Source organism: Paramisgurnus dabryanus, chromosome 20 (genome assembly GCF_030506205.2).
Source record: "Paramisgurnus dabryanus chromosome 20, PD_genome_1.1, whole genome shotgun sequence".
Taxonomy (NCBI): Eukaryota; Metazoa; Chordata; class Actinopteri; order Cypriniformes; family Cobitidae; genus Paramisgurnus; species Paramisgurnus dabryanus.
This window is the reverse complement of record NC_133356.1, coordinates 9,036,910-9,058,343: the sequence shown is the minus strand read 5'-3', so window position 1 is coordinate 9,058,343 and position 21,434 is coordinate 9,036,910. Positions and strand designations below refer to the sequence as shown.

Here is a 21,434-nt window from a genome sequence, read left to right as displayed (position 1 = left end):
ATGACAGTCAGGTAAAGTAATCGTGTGTGCCCAAGATGACCTGGCAGGACAGACCTTCTGTTCTAGACCCTGACCATAAACATCTCTTTTGGCATGAACAGAGAAAGAAGACGCAAAAGCAAAACTTTATGGTCTCTGTGGTAGATGAAAGACAATCCACCCTCTTCGGATATTAATCCTCTGGACTGATCGCATGCTTTTTGATAATGTAATGTTGCGTGAAAATTTGATAATTTATGAATCCTGGTTCTGTTGTTGATCTGTTGCTGCTGTTTGCACATTCAAATTAAATAAAATGTTTGTATTGTTTCTACAACCGTCAACTGTAACTGTATGGCAATATAATATTAAAATCAGTTAACGGATAATAAGCTGTGGTTGTCTGTTGGCTAAATGAACTGAAATGAACATCTTTATTTGTAAACACATTATAAATGTTTGGAATGTATTGTTGTAACACGCCACAAAGACTGTAAACTATGTAGTACGGAATTATTCACAATTTCTGAGTTCAGGATTTTTCGGTGGGCGCCCAAATCTCAAGGGCAGAGAATGCTGCCTATTTTAAGATGTTGAAAATTTATTTTATTTACTTGCTGACTGTTTTTCCATTATTCAAATTTGGTTGGGTGGTTAATAACAAATTGTTCTGTGGTAAGACAAACTCAGAAAATATTTAATATTTTCAGTAAACTAACATTCAACCAATCACAAGTGAGTGTTATAAGGCGAATCATTTTTCCTGCACGTCTGCCATGAGCTTCAAATCTTCTGTTGCTTTTGCAAGTTCTTTCATTCTCGATTCCTCTTTGCCATTTTGACAGTTTTGAGGACCTGATAAATGCACCCAAGAAAAAAACAGCGGACAATTACATCCTTCTTTTAAACACACACTGTAAGCAGGGGCATCATGCACCAATTTTTTTTAAGGGGGCCCAGTGTGCACAGCTCACAGAAATTTGTGCATACATAGACCTCAAACGAAATATTACAGAGCTTTCAGTCTTTTCCATGGCACTTACATTTCTAACAATCTGAGCACCTTCATCCAAAATCCTCTAAAATAAAAGTGTTGACTAACTTTTATTTCAAATACTATTAAATCGGAATAATGACATATTGGCATCATATTTAAACGGCATGTTTTGTTTATTTACGTATTATTTACGTATTTACGTTTTATTTACATTGCACAACTGCATTATCCTATGAAATTAATGTAATTTTAAATCCATATAAACAACGACATAAGCTATAGCCACGTGATTGATTTTAATGTTCAATAATGATTTAAAAAAATATGTTTAGATAAAATTATTAGAGGAACAGACTTTTGCATTAAATTTGACCTCATATGCATATGTGATTCTACGCCCCCGTGAACTCTGGCGAACTTTGGCATTGGACCAAGAAGATGGATCTAGAAATCTCTACTAATTTAACGTCGTGACTGCCACATTTTAAACCATACATTTTCTACATAGAGGAGGTTAACTGCACATTACTGTACTGGGGTTTGGAAATGTTGTGAGCGTTTCATATACCTTTTAATTCCTCAGATAGGAAAATGCAGCTGCAACAGCAACAAGCTCTTGAGCGCTCAAACGCTAATGACGTCTGCGACTGTGCTGTCTGCAGCGCCTGCTGCCAGAATAAAGTAATTTAACACGATCAAAACACTATCAAAATGGCAAAGTGACAAGGATGCAGCACAGAATTGATAATATTGTGCATGTTAAACAGATTTATAGAAAGTAACGGTTTAATGGACGCTTCTTTGATTTTGAGGTTGCATGCAAAATCCATTTGGTTCAACAAACAGACGGGGCACGTGCCCCCTCAGTTTGAATTTGCATGACACCTCTGCTGTATGTGTTATGTCACGATCGAATTTCCACATTACGATTTGACCTTACACCACGTCTACACTGGATGTGAGTGACGTGACCAAAGAATGAGGCATGGTCATAAAAATAAAGTATAGATTTCCATCGAGGTCACAAAGTCCCAAGTCTTGCAAAGTTGAGTATGATATCACAAAAAAAAACAGGTTCCTGTAAGCCTTCTTACTTCCTGTAAACTATCATGGCATATTTCCAAAACTGCCAGTAAGTGCTATAAAATGCCAGCTGGTATTCTATATAGAATTTATTTTATGATCATGAATGTATTCACTTTGTACATAATGTACATAATTTGTTTGGCCTCTGAGGGTCACATCACCTGAGAGCTTGCACCCCCCCCCCCCCAACTACACCATTGGACAGGAGCTATTGATGAACTTCATAATCAGTTACAGTAGGAGCCTTTTTTAATTGTTTCCTATGGGCAATGACCGTTTTGCGAGTTGTTTATGCGTGTTGAACATCTCGCATTTTTCTGCCTGCTGTGCCACGCTTTTTGCAGGAGCGCCTGAAGTTGAAATAAAGTCAACTCTGAGTGGAAAAGTGCCAACGTCATTCAAGTTTTTTCCATTGTCCAATCGAATGCAAGGAGAGGCGGGCCTTCTGTTGTGGTGACAGAAGTTTACAGTGGCTTGGAATAACCATAGACCAAGCCCGGATTGGCCATAGGGAAGGGCCGGGAGAATTCCTGCTGGGCCGGTCTGTTGTTATGGCCACGAGAGCCAGTGTTATCATGCCACCAGGTTGAAGGCTGCTGTCCCTAGGCTGTCAGCACTTTTTTAACGCAGGACATGTGGTTTTCTTCTGCTTTTCAAAGCGCTCACTTATGAACACGAGTTTTGTTTCAGATGCGTCTATATTTGAGTGTGCTTGCCGTGCGTCTAGATTTAAAATAAACTTGAGCTCAGCTTGATACGAACAGCCTCTAAAAAGAAAAGGAAAAGGATCTAAGTAACAATAAAAATCATCTATAGTCATTATTCATCGTTGAGTAACAAAAATCTATTTAATGCAAAACTCATCAGTTTCATATGAATATGGTTTATTCCCAAGGAAAACTGAAAGTCCATTATATTTTGTTCTTTTTTTGACACACGGTTACTGAAAAAAATGATTCATTCAATGTACTCAATTTTTTAAGGTAAGTGGTTGCAATCAATTTATTTAAGCTACATTTAAACAAACGCATTTTATTTTATTTTACAATTTTTTGGTTTAAATGTAGCTTAAATAAATTGTTTGCAACCACTTACCTTAAAAAATTTTGTAAATTGAATTCATATTTTTTCAGTGTAGGCCTACCTTATGTTATTTGGCAATTATACATGATCTAAATACTAAAAAAAATAAGATCTGTTTCCCCTGCAAAAATATTGCTTGTGTATTGTATATCAGGGGTTTCCAAACTTTTTCAACCCAAGAGGTAATTTTAAGACCCACTGTTTTTTAACAATAGAAATATAGGGGAAAACACGTGTTCCCTTTCAGTATTACTTTCATTGTATACTATTAAAATACCTTATACCAGGGGTATGTTGAATGCTGTATTCTGATTGGCTGAGAAATGGTCTGTGGGTAAGCATTCATTTCTGATAACCGCACACCTGACTTGTCAAATGTCTTCAAAAAAGGCACCAGAGCAATGTTTGTGGTAACCGTGGTATAAGAGGAATAATTGACTCCGGTCCTTTGAATTATTTGAAAATAATGCACACCCGCGGTGTAACGCATTGCACCTTGGGTGTGCATTATTTTCTTATAATTCAATGGCACGTCGTCAATTATTCCTTACTTATGGTAGGGCTGCACGATTATTGCAAAAATCATAATTGTTTAGGCAACTATATTTGCACTATATTTGAAAAATACAATGCATTGCAAGTCTGCAGAGAACAGTGCACTATTGCTGAGTTATGTATGCAACTGAGGATTTAATGCTATTATTTTAATATAGTCTGTAATGAACTTAAGTGGGCCAGTATAAGGCATGAAACTCCAGGGCTGAAAATGAGTCCCACTCCGACCCTGCCGGAGACTGCAGTAACTCACTGCCTCCTGCGGATTTGTGCACCTCTCACCCTTGATTAAGGTCAGAGCAAGCTTCCTCTTTTTAAAGTTTCTGCTAATATGATAGTTAACAGCAAACCAAAGTTTTAAGAGCCCTCACGCTTCAATCTTTGACTGACAGGTCAGCTGCCTCAGTGGTTGCCTAGTAACAAATAAAAATCAGCGCGCTGCTTTTTTATGAAGTTAATCAGAATTATTACTGTAAAGGTCCCATTCTTGCTGTGTTTTTGAAGCTTTGATTGTGTTACCAGTCCGCAATATAACGTGTGTTCATGTTTTACGTGTAAAAAAATTTGTATTTTTCACACAATTTACTTGTATAGCACTGTTTTCACTCAAAACGGGCTGATGTCTTCCTTGTTCTATGAAGTCCCTCCTTTAGAAATACATAACGAGTTCTGATTGTGTAGTTTGTTTAGTGTGTTGTGATTCAATAGCAGCCTAGCTTGCCTTTAGCTTAGCTGGCGACAGACGTATTCCTGTGGGCGGAGTTTAGTCAAAAAATTTAGGGTTAGGGTTAGGATTCTGTCAAAGAAAATATATCGCCTTTGAGCTTTATCATTTTTATTTATGCTATTATAGCAACATTACACACTAGCTAAAGTTTGAAAAATGGGATCAGAAAGAATGTGACCTTTAAAATGGAGTTCTTAGTAGAACATCTGTGATTTCATTTACTTGTTTCATGAATGTTAAATTAAAAAAACTAAGGTCAGAGGGTCTAAAAAAGCTTGTGAGAGAAGCCATGTGTTGTTTAAGTGCAGTAGTGTGCCACGTGCATAATTTGGTTGTTTCCTCTATTGCTCATCTCCTCACTCTTAGTGCCCTCCTGAGTGCACTCTAAGTACATACTGAATATCATTGCATATTCATGTGCCGTTTATGTCTTTCCCATCTGCTCATACACTGTAAAAAGTGAAAAGTGTAAATTTATTCAATATATATTATTAATGTTTCAACTAAAGTGAAATTTTAAGTTAAAATAACTTACATTTTTAGATTTTGATCCAACTTTTTAATTCAATTTAATTTTATTTATATAGCGCAAAATTGTTAAAAATTGTTTCAAAGCAGCTTTACATTAATAGATGCAGGAGAACACTGAAAAATTGATGGACAACATAAGCAGCAGAATACAACTGCAAAGATTAAACTGTAGGGGAGAGCGGGGCACAAACGCTTTTTGGTTTTGGCTCAATCATTCAAAATATATTTGAGTTTGATTAATTATATTTTTACACAAGCAAACACACACATCTCTGCTACAAATGAACATTTGAAGTTTCTTTCTAGTACTTACCATTCTTGGACAATTACACCAAACGTGACAGCAGTGCAAACGTTACAACTTACCCCATAGGTGGGGTTAATTGTAACAGGCAGGGGGTTAGTTGTAACACTTGCTAAAAATTAAGTTCGCATGCAAATATTTCAATATTATTTTGTCTATATACTTGAAGTGGATATTGTTTATATATCTGTCTATAATACACAGGTATCCACACTGTATTCATTCATCCAGCCCTTTTCTAACAATAGTTCAATTATAAATGGATACAAATGTCTAAATATGTTAGAAAAGGCAGCACAATTATGACAATTATTTTATATATATATGTGGCGCAATCTGTAATAACCATACTACAGTTTACAAAATCAAATTCTGAGATAATGAGCATCAAAGTCTGATTTTAGCCATTCATTTCATTATGATTTCAATCTTTGACGTGACCTTATTCAATCAATATTAAAGATATGAACAAAAATAAATTTGACACACAATTTTTGATAAGACAGGCACATTTATTTTGTTGGGAGCCAGCAATCATTTGTGTGTAGCCTATTTAAAACAACGGCAAGAATTATGCTGACGTTAGCGGTTTTCATATCGTAAGTGCGGAGGGGTTAGTTGTAACACAGCGTTACATTTAACCCCGCTGGGTCCAAATATTTTCAAGCCTACCAAAAAAACTTGCTAAGAGCTGCAGACATATTTCAAAACGATGCTATGTTTTAGTCAACAAGAAACTGATTAATATGACATAGCATTGGATTTGGTATCTTACACACCCAACTTAGAAACCGAAAAAAAAACATCTGATGAAAAAAATTACTTACATGCCACCAAAACACTCATTCATCAATAACTCTCTGGAAAAACATTATACATTTCCAAGAATTTGCAGGACGTCGTCTTTTGGCAGCGTGAAAAAATACCGGAAAAACAAAATGCTCAACCTTGTAACAATGTAAACAGTCCGTGTTACAACTAACTCTGTGTTACAACTAGCCACGTGGTAGTTTTTCACCCGCGCACCCCTACAAGCGAGCATTGTAATACTGTAACGTATAAAATAAGGTGCTAAGTTAAGCCAATGTTCCCAGGGGTTGGAAAGAAACCCTAGGGGAAAAACCCTCCTGGATTTTGTCAGGAGAGGAAAAAATCCTAGGAGGCAAATATATATTAAAAAATGTGAAATTTTTTTACTTTGACAACATGAGTTTGTGAAAAGTGTGATGCACTATTTGTATTCATCTCTGTAATTTTAGGATGAATGGCGATATATGATAAACATCTCTGTATTTTCCTCAAAGTAAAATAAATGTTTTTCAGAAAAATACTGCTGTTTTCTGAATCATATAATCATATAATTATATAATTTCAAAATCTATATGTAAATTAAAGATGATGGGCCTATGAACGTCTTAAGCATCCATTTTCAATAGTAAATACATCAATGCAAGAAAAAACTGTGCTTAAGGATGATGTGTTTAATAAATTATAGATACAACGAAAGCTAAAATTTTAAATATGTTCCCAACACTGTGCCTATTCTCTGATCAGTATAAATATAGTATCAGATGAGAAGTAAATGTATTTATCGTGAAGATCTAACCGTCTCCGAGGTCTTTGCCGTGTGTTTTCTTAAGAGCGAAGACTGGGTCAGATTTGATCTTGAGTTTGTGGTTTTGATATATTATTCGTTAGATGTCTTTGACTATTTTAAGACAGTTTTGGACCGAGTTACAAAAGAAACGCAAGAATAGATGTGGGACTCCGGGGTTTCGGTTGAGCCGAGCAAAGACTCTGTGCTCTGTTTATGGGAGAGCTGAGGTTTATTAATATTCAGCTGTGCTTTCAGGGTGTTGGACTGGTGTGTCTCTTTTTGACTCTTGGAGAAACTCAATATAAATAATTCACTACGCCAAGCAACATCCAAGAATCTGCCAAGGCGATATTTTATTCTGTGTCAAAAGGCTAAGTTTGATTTTCGAGCAGGTGGAAGTGATATTCTTTTGGTTTGTCTCTTTAGAGGGTGTAAAAGTGATGTAAAAAAGAAGTCAGTCGACATTTATCTCTATTAATCTCTCTTCTTTCCAGACCCCTGATGACTAAATTCAGCTCTTAAGATTTTGGGATTTTACTAGAAATGTGATGCAATGGAAAGTTTGAGTAACAGAATATGATGAATTTTTGTGTGATTTCTTTAAACAACCTTTAGTCATTAGTGCTTTCTCAATCAGTAGCAGTACACGGGGCAAAAACTAACGCGGGGGTTAGTTGTAACACAGACTGTTTAGATTGTTGCACAAGGTTGAGTGTTTTTATTTTCCGGTATTTTTTCAAGCTGCCAAAAGACGATCTCCCACAAATTATTGGAAATTTATAATGTTTTTCCAGAGAGTTATTGATGAACAAGTGTTTTGGTTGCATGTAAGTAAATGTTTTATCATATTTTTTTGTTGTTTCTAAGTTGGGTTTGTAAGATACCAAATCCAATGCTATGTCATATTAATCAGTGTCTTGTTGACTAAAACATAGCATCGTTTTGAAATATGTCTGCAGCTCTTAGCGATTTTTTTGGTGGGCTTGAAAATATTTTAACCGAGTGAGGTTAATTGTAACGCTGTGTTATAACTAACCCCTCAGCACTTACGATATGAAAACCGCTAACGTTAGCATAACTCTTGCCGTTGTTTTAAATAGGCTACACACAAATGATTGCTGGCTGCCAACAAAATAAATGTGCCTGTCTTATCAAAATTGTGTGTCAAATTTATTTATTTTTTTCATATTTTTAATATTGATTGAATAAGGTCACGTCAAAGATTGAAATCATAATGAAATGAATGCCTTAAATCAGACTTTGATGCTCATTATCTCAGAATTTGATTTTGAAACTGTAGTATGGTTATTACAGACTGGATCACATATAAAAAAAAAAATTGTCATAACTGTGCTGCTTTTTCTCACATATTTAGACATTTGTATCCATTTATAATTGAACTATTGGTAGAAAAGGGCTGGATGAATGAATACAGTGTGGATACCTGTCTATTATAGACAGATATATATCCACTTCAAGTATATAGACAAAATAGTATTGAAATATTTGCCTGCAAACTTAATTTTTAGCAAGTGTTACAACTAACCCCCTGCCTGTTACAATTGACCCCACCTATGGGGTAAGTTGTAACGTTTGCACTTCTGTCACGTTTGGTGTAATTGTCCAAGAATGGTAAGTAATAGAAACAAACTTTAAATGTTCATTTGTAGCAGAGATGTGTGTGTTGCTTGTGTAAAAATATAATTAATCAAACTCAAATATTTTTTAATGATTGAGCCAAAACCAAAAAGCGTTAGGTGGTGCCCCGCTCTCCCCTACTCTATGGCTCATTGAAGGATTCATCTTCATCTTTATTAGACAGATGTACAAACAATATCCACATTTACAGTAGTATATAAATAGAGTAGTATATTACTTGTGTTTTTATAGTAAGTATTACAACAGTAACACAACCTAAGGGGTAAGTGTTTGTAGTAGAGATGTGTGTGTTGCTTGTGTAAAAATATTATTAATCTAACTCGAATATTCTTTGAATGATTGGTCAAAAGCAAAATATGTGCTCTCGTCTATAGACGATTTCAGTAGTAACAACATAAACAAACGGCTTTCGTGGAACACACGTAATTTCTGGTAAACTCTGCTAAGAATCAATAACAACAATTCAAGTCCTTTTAGAGTAGTTTAGAGTAGTAGATTACCTTAGTTCATATTTCATAGCTAAAGTGTATCAAAAACGATACTGAGCTAACGTTGCTGTGTAAAATGTGTACTACTATTATGTATACAATGTTAACTACAAACTGCCTGCCAAACCTCCCTTCACATAGCGGTGATTCATGATCGCCGTCTCCACTTGTTTTTAGGAAACCAAGCATGCATTTGTTATTTTCGACAATGTATTTGTTCCAGCCTTCATTGTAGCCAATAGTCAGATCATTAAACAAACAGAAACTGAAAGTAAAGTTCCGACCAGACACGTAACCACGACAACGCACGTACATCCGATGAAACTGTCTATACTTAAACCTACACCAAAGAAGGCAGTGTACTAAAGAAGAAACTCTAAAAGTATATCTGCATAGCAACAAAACAAAAACAAGGCACAACATCATTACAGCAACACTCTGTGTCAGTCAGTTTGTCACTGAGACAAATAAAACCATCTGAGGAGTCTTTAACATCATGTTTGCACAGGCAAAAGTAAATTAGCTTTAAAAGCCTTCCATTTAGGTCAAAAAGTATAGCTAATAATTTTACTGTATATCTGTAAAAATGTAATGTTTTCTTTTTCAAAATTATTTATTAAGCCACCTGTTTGAATACTCATTTCAGTCATTTATCTGTGTAATAAAATGACTTCAGGTTGCTGACTAACACTGAAAGTACAACACAATGCATTGTAACTGTTGTAATGCTTTCTGTTTCATACACTTTGACTTTTTGCTGGGTTATGTCTCCACCAAGTGTTAGTAACAAGGAAAAAACCTTGTGAAGGTCTGATGTATGGCATGCTGCTAGTGACGTAATATGACATATAAATTAAATATTATTAACTGTAATAATAAAAAAAGATTTACATTTGTGCCCTTATAATGTAAATCTCTCAACTCAGTCTGTCCTAATTTATCAGACCAACAACTGAGAAATATGATAAATCTCAATTTTAAAGAAAATAGAAAAGTATAACTCATTAAAACGGCAAGATATGACCTGGTAATATGATTATTACAGATAGTTAGATCATAATGTAATGTGAATTAAAACTTACTGTTTCTAAAAAAAAATGCCTAACACAGTATTAATAGTTTGTACATCTCAAACATCACCAGCAGAGGTCCAGAGAGGGAATTGCAGTACAGAAGTTAAATGTCTTAAACAATATATATTTAAAGTGTAAATGGCGTACATTTTATTTTGTACATTTGTAAATGTCCTTTGTAAATGTTTGTAGAAGACCTGGATATTACATTGACTAAAATGTGAAATATATAACAGCACAGAATGTATTTCACACTGATGAATGATCAAAAATAATAGGCTATAAGCTCACTTTTACATTTCTTTCTTTACAAATTGTTTCATTGGATTGAGAGTTGTCTCAAATGTTTACTGAAAGATTATATTACACATGATGAGGTCATGGCAACATAGTAATAAACAGTAAGCTTGTTTTTAATTACAAACATAAACTTCATCTTAATTTTAACTCTGCTTAGTTTAGCATTTGGTAAGGAAGGAAAGGTGTCGTACTAATATTAAAACTCATTTAATCTCATTTAAATCAATGTGGTTAATAAATGTTTATTTATTGTTTGCTGCTTTACATGCTATGCTATTTAAAAAAGACAAAGCAGTTCTCAATAGTTTTCCATTACAAACATAGCCGCAAACTCGCTGAACATAAAGGGGCAGTTTCCTGGGCAGGGCTTATCATATTCCTAGGCTAAACTGCATGCATGTTTGCACTTCCTAAATGTAAAACATCTTGCACTGACTGTTTTTTTTTTGTGGTAAAAGTGTAGTAACCATGGTTTTTTGGTGTATTGATTACTATCAGCTCGGTTTTACTACACTAACCACAGCTTAACTATGGCTTTTTGAAAACCCTAGTTGTCAAAACCATGATTATTGTGTGGTTACCATGGTTTTACTACAGTAACCATGTTTTTTTAACTGTAGTAAAACCATGGTTAATTTTCGTAAGGGTAGTGCCTTTGTTTTGTAAGGTATGTTTGTAAAAACTACTTAAAGGTCACATAACACAATGGCCTGGTTTCACAGACAAGGCTTAGCTAAAGCCAGGACTAGGCCCTATAGTTAATTTAAGACGTTTGAGCATATTTTATATACATGCCTTAGAAAAAGACGTAAAGGTGTATCTTGAGACAAAAATATGGCCCTGGCATATGTTAAGATCCGTCAGTGCAAGCAATTTTCAGTTAAAGGAGTAGTCTACTATAAAGATGGGGTCCATTGACTTTTTATAGTAGGAAAAAAAATGGGCCCCATCTATAGAGTGGACTACTCCTTTAAGGCAGGACAAACGTGTTATTTAAAGGGACATTCCACTTTTTTTGAAAATATGCTAATTTTCCAGCTTCCCTAGGGTTAATCATTTGATTTTTACCAGTTTTGAATCCATTCAAATGATCTCCGGGTTTGGCGCTAGCACTTTTAGCATAGTTTAGCATAATCCATTGAATCTGATTAGACCATTAGCATTGCGCTAAAAAAAAAAACAAAGAGTTTCGATATTTCTCCTATTTAAAACTTGACTCTTCTGTAGTTACATCGTGTACTAAGACCGACGTAAAATTAAATGTTGCGTGATTGTTTAGGTGATTCTAAATGTCATAATTGGCTTTCAGAGACAGTGCACCCTGCATTTAAATCTAATTCTTTACACTTTAAAAAATGCTGGGTTATTTTCAAAAAGGGACAAACCCAGTCGTTGGGTTAAAGGTGGCGTAGAATGTAAAACTGTACTGTGTTTACTACAAATAGATGAATAATAAGAGTTCTTTGCACAGTAGTTTCCTTCTTCTTATGTAAACATTGTACATGCAAAAGACCGCCAACAGCGACGTAACAGTTGAAATGTATGACCCTAATATTAAATTACTCATTAAATACAAAGAACAATGTTGTCACAATGCTAATAACAAAGTTGTGACTGTTGAGATAGGCAAATCCTAGGGTTGTAAATGGACATGTAAAACCATCCTAAATGTGACATGTAAATGAGATATCAAAGAACAATTTAACATATTACTTCAATACATTCTTTGACACATTTAAATCAACCAAAAAAAAAATTATATTTGACCCAACAATACTGCCCTACAAAGGCTAAGTACAGTAACTACGCAAACACTGAAACTGAGAAAAATGCCCTTAAAGTTTTTTACAACAACCAGTCAAACATGTTACTGCAATTTTGGCACACACGTTTTGTCTCTTTTTGACCCAATGCTGGGTTAAAAATAATGTGTATGTGTATGTTTGTTATAAATTTACATTTAAAGGCAGGGTGCATGATCTCTGAAAGCCAATGTTGATATTTGAAATCAAATAAACAAACACGCCCCTACCCCAATAGAATCTGGACCTCTTTTGATAGACCCACCCAACACGTACGCAACCCAGGCAACAATGTCAGACACACACCTTACTGCTAATTGGCTACAAATGTGTTTTTCCAAAGTGTTTCAAAAATCATGCACCCCACCTTTAAGAATTTAGCAGATGTTTTTATCCAAAGAGACTTGCAGTGCATTACAAGGTATACATTTTTATTATCATGTGTGTTCCCTGGGTTCGAACCCATGTCCTTTGCACTGCTAACGCAAAGCTGAGCTATACAAGAGAACATTAACATCCATTCTTCAAAAATTAACCTTGACTTTGGAAAGTTGTTAAAAGTTACGAACATTAAACCCTGTCACGTATTGAAAAGGAGATGCTCATTGTATACAATAATTTATCAACTTATCTTTAAAGTTCATGTTTTACCTCATGTTTTTGTTTTGACAGAATCTCTCTGACAGCGACCTCAACAAATTCAGCCTCGTTCAGCGACCGTAAGAAATCTATTTCTGTTTCTGATCTTAACCCTACAGTCGTGTTAATTCCACATCTCTTTTTCTTTACTGATGCTCAGTGATTGTTCGATATGACAGATATTTCTTACACAATCACACACTGGGTGTATTTACTGTAATACATGGTTATGAAATCACAGCAAAAAAATCTAAGTAAAAATCGGTTGGAAACAAAGAATGTGAGGAAGAAATTGCAACACGTCATTGAACTAAATCTGCAACATTTGCCTAAATATAGAGGGGATGTGACCTTAATCATGCAGTTTCAAAATCCTCATTACAAACCACTTCTGTGGAAAATTGCACTCTTCAACACAGCTGCACCATGTGCTGTCTAACACACATCAGACTGCTAGCTGTGACACTACACTAGTTAATACTACTAACCCGTCACAGTCAGTAACTACTGTAACAGAATGGAGCACCTGAGCAAACTCACGGCACCTGCTACCGTCAAACTTCGGTAAGAAAATGCATTTGAACTTTTTACTAGCTTTCGTTTAGGGTATTTATGTATAAGGAAGTTGTCTGCTTTTAGTTTCAGACATGAAGATTACCATTAGCTAACAAATATAATATCCTACAATATTTAACTTCTGCTTGTTAAAAAAAACTGATTACTCGACATTGTTTTTAATGAATGTAAACACGCTAAATTCTGCTGGGTTATTTTTAACTCAATGCTGGGTAAATATTGGACATAACACAAGTTGGGTTAGAAATAAATGCTTTGCATTGAAACAACCCAACATAGGTTTAAAGTTTTTTTATTAACCCAACATGTGTTCTGTACAGCATTTGGTTAAAATTAACTAAGCAGAATTAAGAGTGACCGTTTATTTGTTTATTTTCATTTATTTTTGAACTAAGGTTTGACATCAATTAAATTTTCACTGACAGCTCAAATTTTGCCTTGTTTTAGCCTAGCCGTGTTTACCAAAGGCTGTATTTGGACAACTATTAGACAAACTATTAGCTTGCTGGGTGCAATGTTTTATTCCTGCTGGTTTAGGATCAGTTGAAAGCCACTGATCTAATAAGACCATTGGTGGTAGTTGATGTGGCTTTGAGAATGGGATTCATCTGAGCATGAGATTGTGTCGAGAAAGCAATGAAGTTCTAGGATGACTACATAGCTATTACATATAATTATATTGATTATATGTCTAGATCACCACTGTTTCGTATACACAAACTCAGACGTGAACTACACCAGCCATTATCTGTTACAGACGGTTAACTTTGTATCTGACAAGCCGTTAATGGCCACTTTCCAACAGCATTATGCTTGGATGGAGACATAGGCAGAAACTCAGATAAAGCTTGTTAACCAAACTAAAAACAAATGTCAATGTCTTACACTGTATAATTTTTTTAAAAAGTTGAAATCACTTAAAAAAAACTTACTTGAAATGGTCACTAAAAAATTGGGTATTTTTACAACTTAAAGTTTCTTACTTTGACCTTCTAAGACCTGGACATCAAAATTTTTGATGTTTGCACCATAATACTTAATTCTGTGTAACTGGAATCTGTTGTACACAAACGTGGGCAATTACACTGCTTCATGTTAAAAAAAAATTTAGTTATATATTATATTTTGGTTATTTCCTACCAAAATAGCTGAAAGAAATCTTAAAAAAGACAAACCAAAGCTTGGGTCTTAGGAAGTAAAGACTGTAAAGAGAAAAATGTACATTTGTAGGTGACCATTGAAGTCATTTTTAAAAGATTTTCATCTTAAATGTTTCACTTAAATAAAAAAACTTAAGTTAACAAAAAAGTGTTACCAATTGAAGTAATTTTTTTAAGTAGATCCAACTTTCAGGTCAACTACACATTATAAAAAATTATTTGCTGCCTTAAATATTTTTGTTTAATTAACTTTACAAATCAATTAAACTTCCTATTAACTCATCTCTAGTCAGGATATAAATAAAAGTAAATAATATTAATTGTTATCACTTGATTAAACAAAATACTTTTTACAGTGCATTAAATCTATAGGTTATATGCATATGTTTATTAAATGTGTTGTATTCTGTTTTTCAGACAGCTCCAAAAAATTGTTCAAGATATTAAGAAGAATGACGACAGTCTGTTCAACAGATTAAAACGGTGTGTTTATGATACTTTTCTACATTTCTCGATTGAATTGAGTTTTTATACTCGTGTCACACTTAATCATTTCTGAATGCCACATGTTACATTACACTCTCATAAAAATGGTACAAGAAGGTATAAAAGTTGTCACTGTGGTGGTACCTTTTCAAAAAGTACACTTTTGTACCTAAAAGGTGCATATTGGTAGCTATAATGTACATATAAAAACGAACTTTTTGGTGTAGTAATATTTATTAGATTAACTCTCATAATTTCTACATAATAATATTAACATTTATTGAGAACTAGATATTCCTAAGTAAAATGATGATAAATACATATTAATTCATGTAAAAAATGAACTGTGTGGGAATAGTAAGTCTTATTAGATATTTTCTTGTATTATTTAACTGTTTTATAGTCACTGCACATAGTCCTAAAATAAGTAAGTAAATTTTAATCAAAAAATCTTAGTTCATTTTACTTAAAAATATTAAATCCATTAAACTAAAAAAATCTAAGTAAAATTTACTTACATTAATTTGCACATGTTGTAAGGAATACCCACAATTCTTTGCCCCTGAATATTTTAATTTTTTAAGCTTTATCACAGAATAAGAACTGATAAGAACTTTAACTACTTAAATATTTGTTAGCAAAATGTCAAAGGTTTAAGCTCTTATATTATTGATGTTGTTTTGTTGTAAATAATAATTTTGTGAAGTCACCGTTCAGGTGATCAGTGTTTCTTTACATGAACCCTGTTCAGAACAATGTATTGTAATTATTTAATATTATTAGGACAGCAATGCTTCAATTTTCAAAAAAAAGACTAATAGACTTTACCTAAACGATTAAAATAAATCTAACTTCTAAATAAAATAATTAAGTAACATTTAATTAATTATTTAACAAATGTTTTATCATGCAATTTTAAGTAAATTTTATTTGATTTTAGTAGGTAAGTTTTACTTATAAAAGCAGTAAATTTTACTTAAAAAAAGTTTGTGCAAATTGTTACGAGGATTTTTTAAAGTAAATTTTACAAGTTGTTTTTTTCAGTGTAGGACATTTTTAAAAGGTACCATCCCAGTGACAACATTTGTACTTTTTTTCTGTGTAACAGTTTATCTGTGATTTTAGAAAGTGATTTCATCACATTAACTGTGAACATGTTCTGATTTACCATTACATTTAACATTAACGTTCGTAAGAAATAATTGACGAAATAATTAATGCACACCCAAGGTGCAATGCACTGCGGGTGTGCATTATTTTCAAATAATTCAAATGACCAGAGTCAATTATTCCTTATACCACAGTTACCACAAACTTTTCTCTGGTGCCTATTTTTAAGACAAGTTAGGTGTGCGGTTATCAGAAATTAATGCATCCCACGGAAGGAACATTTCTCAGCCAATCAGAATACAGCATTCAACAGACCCGTGTTATTAAGACATTTAACACATATTTGATTTAGCGCGAGTCACAAAAGTGAGAAAAACTGTCGCGCAACCACAAAGTATCACAATACATTGTGCATTGTCCTTTTTAGCACTGTCAATGGTTTTATGATTTTCACTTTACGTTTTGTAAAGTTTTCTTTTGCCTCTTTTAAATGAAATGCCACTTGATATGCATAAAATTTGACACATTATGACAGATTAAGGTCTAATTCTTTCCTCTGATACATTTATGATACTGTGAAGGAAAGACTCAGATGTATCAGACAATCGATCATTTGAATTTGTTTCTTTATGAGCGAATGGAAACACAGTTAATAGGAATATAAAGTCTCTAACAAGCAGCCAATCTGAAAATAGCCGTAAGGAAACATCTGCTGACTGTCACGACACACAAACTCTCTCTCACTTCCTCTTAACACAGGCTTACACAGAGACTTAAGGTGTGGTATATGACAAACAAAAGCGTGGTTTAGTTCTGGACAGCTGCTGCAACTGTTATAATACTCTACCAAAAACAATTCCTGCTATTGCACATAATTATATGTTAAATGTAATGTTTACACTGTCAGACATAAAACGGTCCTTTGCACTTTTTAAAAGAGCACCGCCCAAGTGACAGCTCAGGACCATTTACAACCATTTTTTTCTGATAGTGTACAAATGTAATTGAAGTGTTTGCCAGAACAAATATCACCTGACGTATACCTGTGGCTTGTTTATGAGTGTTTTCCTAAGCATGTGGACTGAAATAAACAGTAAAAAATCCTCAGAATGAGGAACCTGAGCCATAGAGACCAAAACATCATAAATACCTGGCGTGGGATTTTTTACTTTGTGTCTTATAAGAACTTATTATTCATCTTTATCTCTTGTTCTTTAATGTATTCATTTTTAAGGTTTCAGACTGAACAAACTGCTAATATTCTCAAATCCGGGAGAAATACATTGGACCGGTATGATACACGTAGTTCAGTGTGTTTCTGTGTTATGATCACAATTGAACACTCCTAAAATCTGCATGCGTCTTAACACATGAATGTTTCATTAACCATTAGGTGTTTATGCTTAAAATTTGTCATTTAGACTCATTTAAGTGCTAACATAACTAACACTCTTCTGTTTTCTTAAAGGGCACATATTATGCAAAATCCACTTTTACAAGGTGTTTGGAACACAACAACCCTACAAAAAAAAATTAAAAATAATCTACTTCTTTTTTAATCCCTATCAAACAAAAGCAGTCACATTGGACATGCTGTTTTGATTCTTTTGTTAACATGACATCACAGTGATAAAGCCCGTCCACGGCGGCCAAAGATATCATAGTTTCTCACACTGTTTTTACATATATCTGATCTATTTTTAACCAAAAGTGCTTCATGTTTTTAGTAAGGGAGTAAGGAGCCGTGGCTCATTTGCATTTAACAGTGCAGACATGAAAATAGCACTTTTTGCTCCCACCCAAATAGGGGCATATTGGTCACGCTATAGTAAATTATTGGTGAGGTATTTTGAGCTGAAACTTTACAGACACATTCTAGGCACACCTGAGACTTATATTACATCTTGTAAAAATTGGGAATAATAAGTGCCCTTTAGATTTGAGTAAAGCAAGCACCACCCAATAAAACATAAGCACATGCTCTGTGGTGTCTTTGAAAAATGTTTTTATACTGCATATGTAAGTATAGTTCCTGACAAAGGAAGAAAATACTTTAATAAATCTGCACTGTTATCAAACCACAACTTTTGACTATTTAAAGTTCTTCCTGTTTTTCAGGATAAAGAAAAAGGCGCCGCCAAAAGTTCCTACAAGAGACTATCAAGGCAAGTTCAACTCAGTGAGACTTGCACGGTCAAAATGAAAGCTGATGTGCATTTGTTATCTTATTGTGATATCTATTCTGTCTCTTTTTATGCCTAAACCTTTAAAAATAACTTTCATTAGTGTAGAAAGGGGTTACTTTGGACCAGACAGGAAATGTGAATACTGTATATTCTTGTATACAGAACAAAAATCCCCACCTTAAAATCCTAATGTAACCTCTAGTTGGGTTGATTTACAAATATTAATAAAAGAGAGAGCAAGAACGTTTTAAATATGTTCTATTCTAAACTGTTTTTTTTTAAGTCTCACTGTGGACAAAATCAGGTTTTTATTATTGTTTAATGTGGTGTTTTTAAGACAAGCCATGCGCAAATTCATCATTCAGGACCATTGCTGAGTATTTTTTCCATAAAATTAAAGACAATCTCATTTCCACGGTTTGCATCGTCACAAACATGTAACCAATCATATCAACACATTTGAACGAGTAGATCAGTAGTTCGAGTCATAGATAGATATAATGTTTGGATGCCTCATAGCCCCAGCACTAAAATGCTCACAGCACCGCTGCTTCAGCTCTACTTCTGTGATGCTCACATATGCAGGTTAAGTGCTGTAACCTGTTAACATCAGCGCTTAAAGATAAGTGCCGCAAACGCGCAGTTCATAAATATGCATTGTGAAACCGAACTTAGCAGTTATGTGTCTAAACCTGCCGAATGTACCATATATATCTATGGTCTGATGTAGTGTGAAAAAGTAGAGACGGGGACTAATTCGCATATTCATATGTGTGTATACTAAATGAGGCAAGGATGTAGAGTTACATTCATGCTGTCTTAAAGCATGAAGAAATTACTGTAACAGTTAAACTTTATATTTGCTATTATGATGCTCAAATGAGTTATAAATTATAAAATTATTGACTACAGGGAGACTTTAAATGTTTGTGGTAACACTTTATTATAAGGATGTTTTTGTTAACATTAGTTAATGCACGGTGAACTTACATAAACAACTGTATTGGCATTAACTAAACTAACATTAACACAGATAAATTATGTTGAAAACAATCTTGTTCCGTGTTAGTTCATGTTAGCTTCTCCTTTGGTTTTCCTCCTACTTGAGTGACAGAAAACAGTTTGTAAAAATCAAGAATGATTGCTCAGAGCCTTTTGCCATTGCTCAAGGTGTTCCACAGGGTTCAGTTCTGGGACCACTTTTATTTATTATTTATATTTTACCACTCTTTTTCGTATAATATTGATTTAAATTTTTATGCCGACGATACACAAGTGTACATTTCCTCAAGACCTGATGCTTCTCATCCCTTCTTAGACTTCACTAAATGTTTGCAAGATGTTAATATTTGGTTATGGTTATATTTGATGGTTTGCTTTCATTAAGCTCTCATATTAGTAACATTTCACATTCTGCATTTTTTCATTTACGTAATATTGCTTGACTTCATTCTTCACTTTCTCAACATAGTACTGAAATTCTTATTCATGCATAGTCTACATCCCAGATTGGTTATTTCAATTCTCTTTATTTGGCATCCATGGAAAACAACTCCCTCAATTACAGTTATTCCAGAATTTAGCAGCTAGGATTTTCACTCAATCGCGTATCTCTGATCACATATCTCCAATTCTTTTTTTAACTGTACTGGCTTCCTGTCTGTTACCAGATACATAAATAACGTACATTTTCTTTATTATTGTCAAAATTTTACTACTTACTTATAAAGCTCTTTACAACCACAATATCGCTCAGATCTCATTCACTCATTCACGCTGATATCTTCTTCTGCAGACTTATTGCCTTACCAAGGCACATTCGCCAGCTGGATTTAATTTCCCTTTTTAAAGCACAGATAAACATATCTATTTAGAATAGCTTTTAATGATTTTATTGTTTGATTTTGTCTTTTGTATGCTATGTGTATGTATGTGCTATGTTTCTTTTTTTTCTGGTTAGTTTTATATTGTACAGTGTCCTTGAGTGCCTTGAAAGGCGCCTTTAAATAAAAGGTATTATTATTTCTTTTTAGCTAATGCATTTAATGCATTTACTTATGTTAACAAAATAACTTTATTGTAAAGTGTTACCATGTTTGGCAATAAACAGCAATAAATGTTCTAGCAATAAACAGTACAACAATAATTAAATAATCACATTCCTGGTTTTCAGGTGAAGCAGCAGAAAGTGAGAAGTACTCAGATTCGGATTTTGCAAGTGTAAGTGTATTTCAGTCAATTTTTAACATCACATAACTTCTCAGTCTGGTACAGGGAATCACAGCTCAGATACGAGCTTTACTTATCACAGCTATATGTTACAACTCAAGCCTCTACCTCCTCACAAAATATTTCATACAATTATACAGTTTCATTATATTATTTTCATTTAATATAGCCACAAAAAATCTTTCAAGCTGAAATGTGTGATTGGTCTATACACATACATACATCAAGCCAAATACTGAATGCATACAAAGAAATCAAAACGTTTAAGTATACAAGTTGAGTCATAATAAGTACGGTCAAATACTTATTTTACCCGCTGTATATGTGTTTTATTCATTAATGGTAGGATGTGTTGAAACAGATAAGACATTGATCACATGACTGTCTTTAATAGGATAGTGATACGTATGAGGACCCACAGTTTGAACATGAAGACAACTATGAACCTCCACCAAGGTCTGAAGCTCATGCTGTAAACACCTTCACTGTAGCTCAATCCATGACAAACAGCAGAGGTCAATATGTGGGTGAGCATAATTCTGCACATTTGATATAATTCATGTAAAATGCTATTTATTCAAAAACTAAATGTTGTTATTCACTCACACTCGAAACCCAAGTGACTTTCTTTCCTTTAACTGAATGTTCACACTGAGCTAACAATAAAAAAAACTTTTTGGTGTTCCATAGAAGAACGTCATTCAGGTTTAGGTGGTTAAACTGACATAATTTCAATTTTGGGATGTACTAATACTCCCCAAAATTTGCTTCTGTATTATTAGACAGCTGTCGTGGTCGACCGGCAAAACCGAACACCTCCTTCAATCCGGTACGGAAGAATATGGGTGTAATCAGGAAAAATCAAGC

General features: G+C 34.0%; 1 protein-coding gene across 9 annotated transcripts in view; it reads left to right on the top strand.

Annotated features, from left to right (window-relative positions):
- blnk (B cell linker) overlaps positions 1-21,434 on the top strand; it is a 34,313-nt gene that overhangs the window by 1,077 nt on the left and 11,802 nt on the right. For 6 of the 9 annotated variants that reach the window (XM_065296260.2, XM_065296257.2, XM_065296255.2 and 3 more), the window contains exons 3-9: positions 12,854-12,900; positions 14,974-15,039; positions 17,387-17,443; positions 18,271-18,317; positions 20,512-20,558; positions 20,962-21,094; positions 21,350-21,434. In XM_065296260.2, the coding sequence (XP_065152332.1) occupies positions 12,854-12,900; positions 14,974-15,039; positions 17,387-17,443; positions 18,271-18,317; positions 20,512-20,558; positions 20,962-21,094; positions 21,350-21,434 (482 nt within the window). Of the gene's footprint in view, positions 1-12,853; positions 12,901-13,065; positions 13,385-14,973; positions 15,040-17,386; positions 17,444-18,270; positions 18,318-20,511; positions 20,559-20,961; positions 21,095-21,349 lie in introns of those variants that run through there. The other 3 variants (XM_065296262.2, XM_065296259.2, XM_065296263.2) reach the window with 3 other exon arrangements.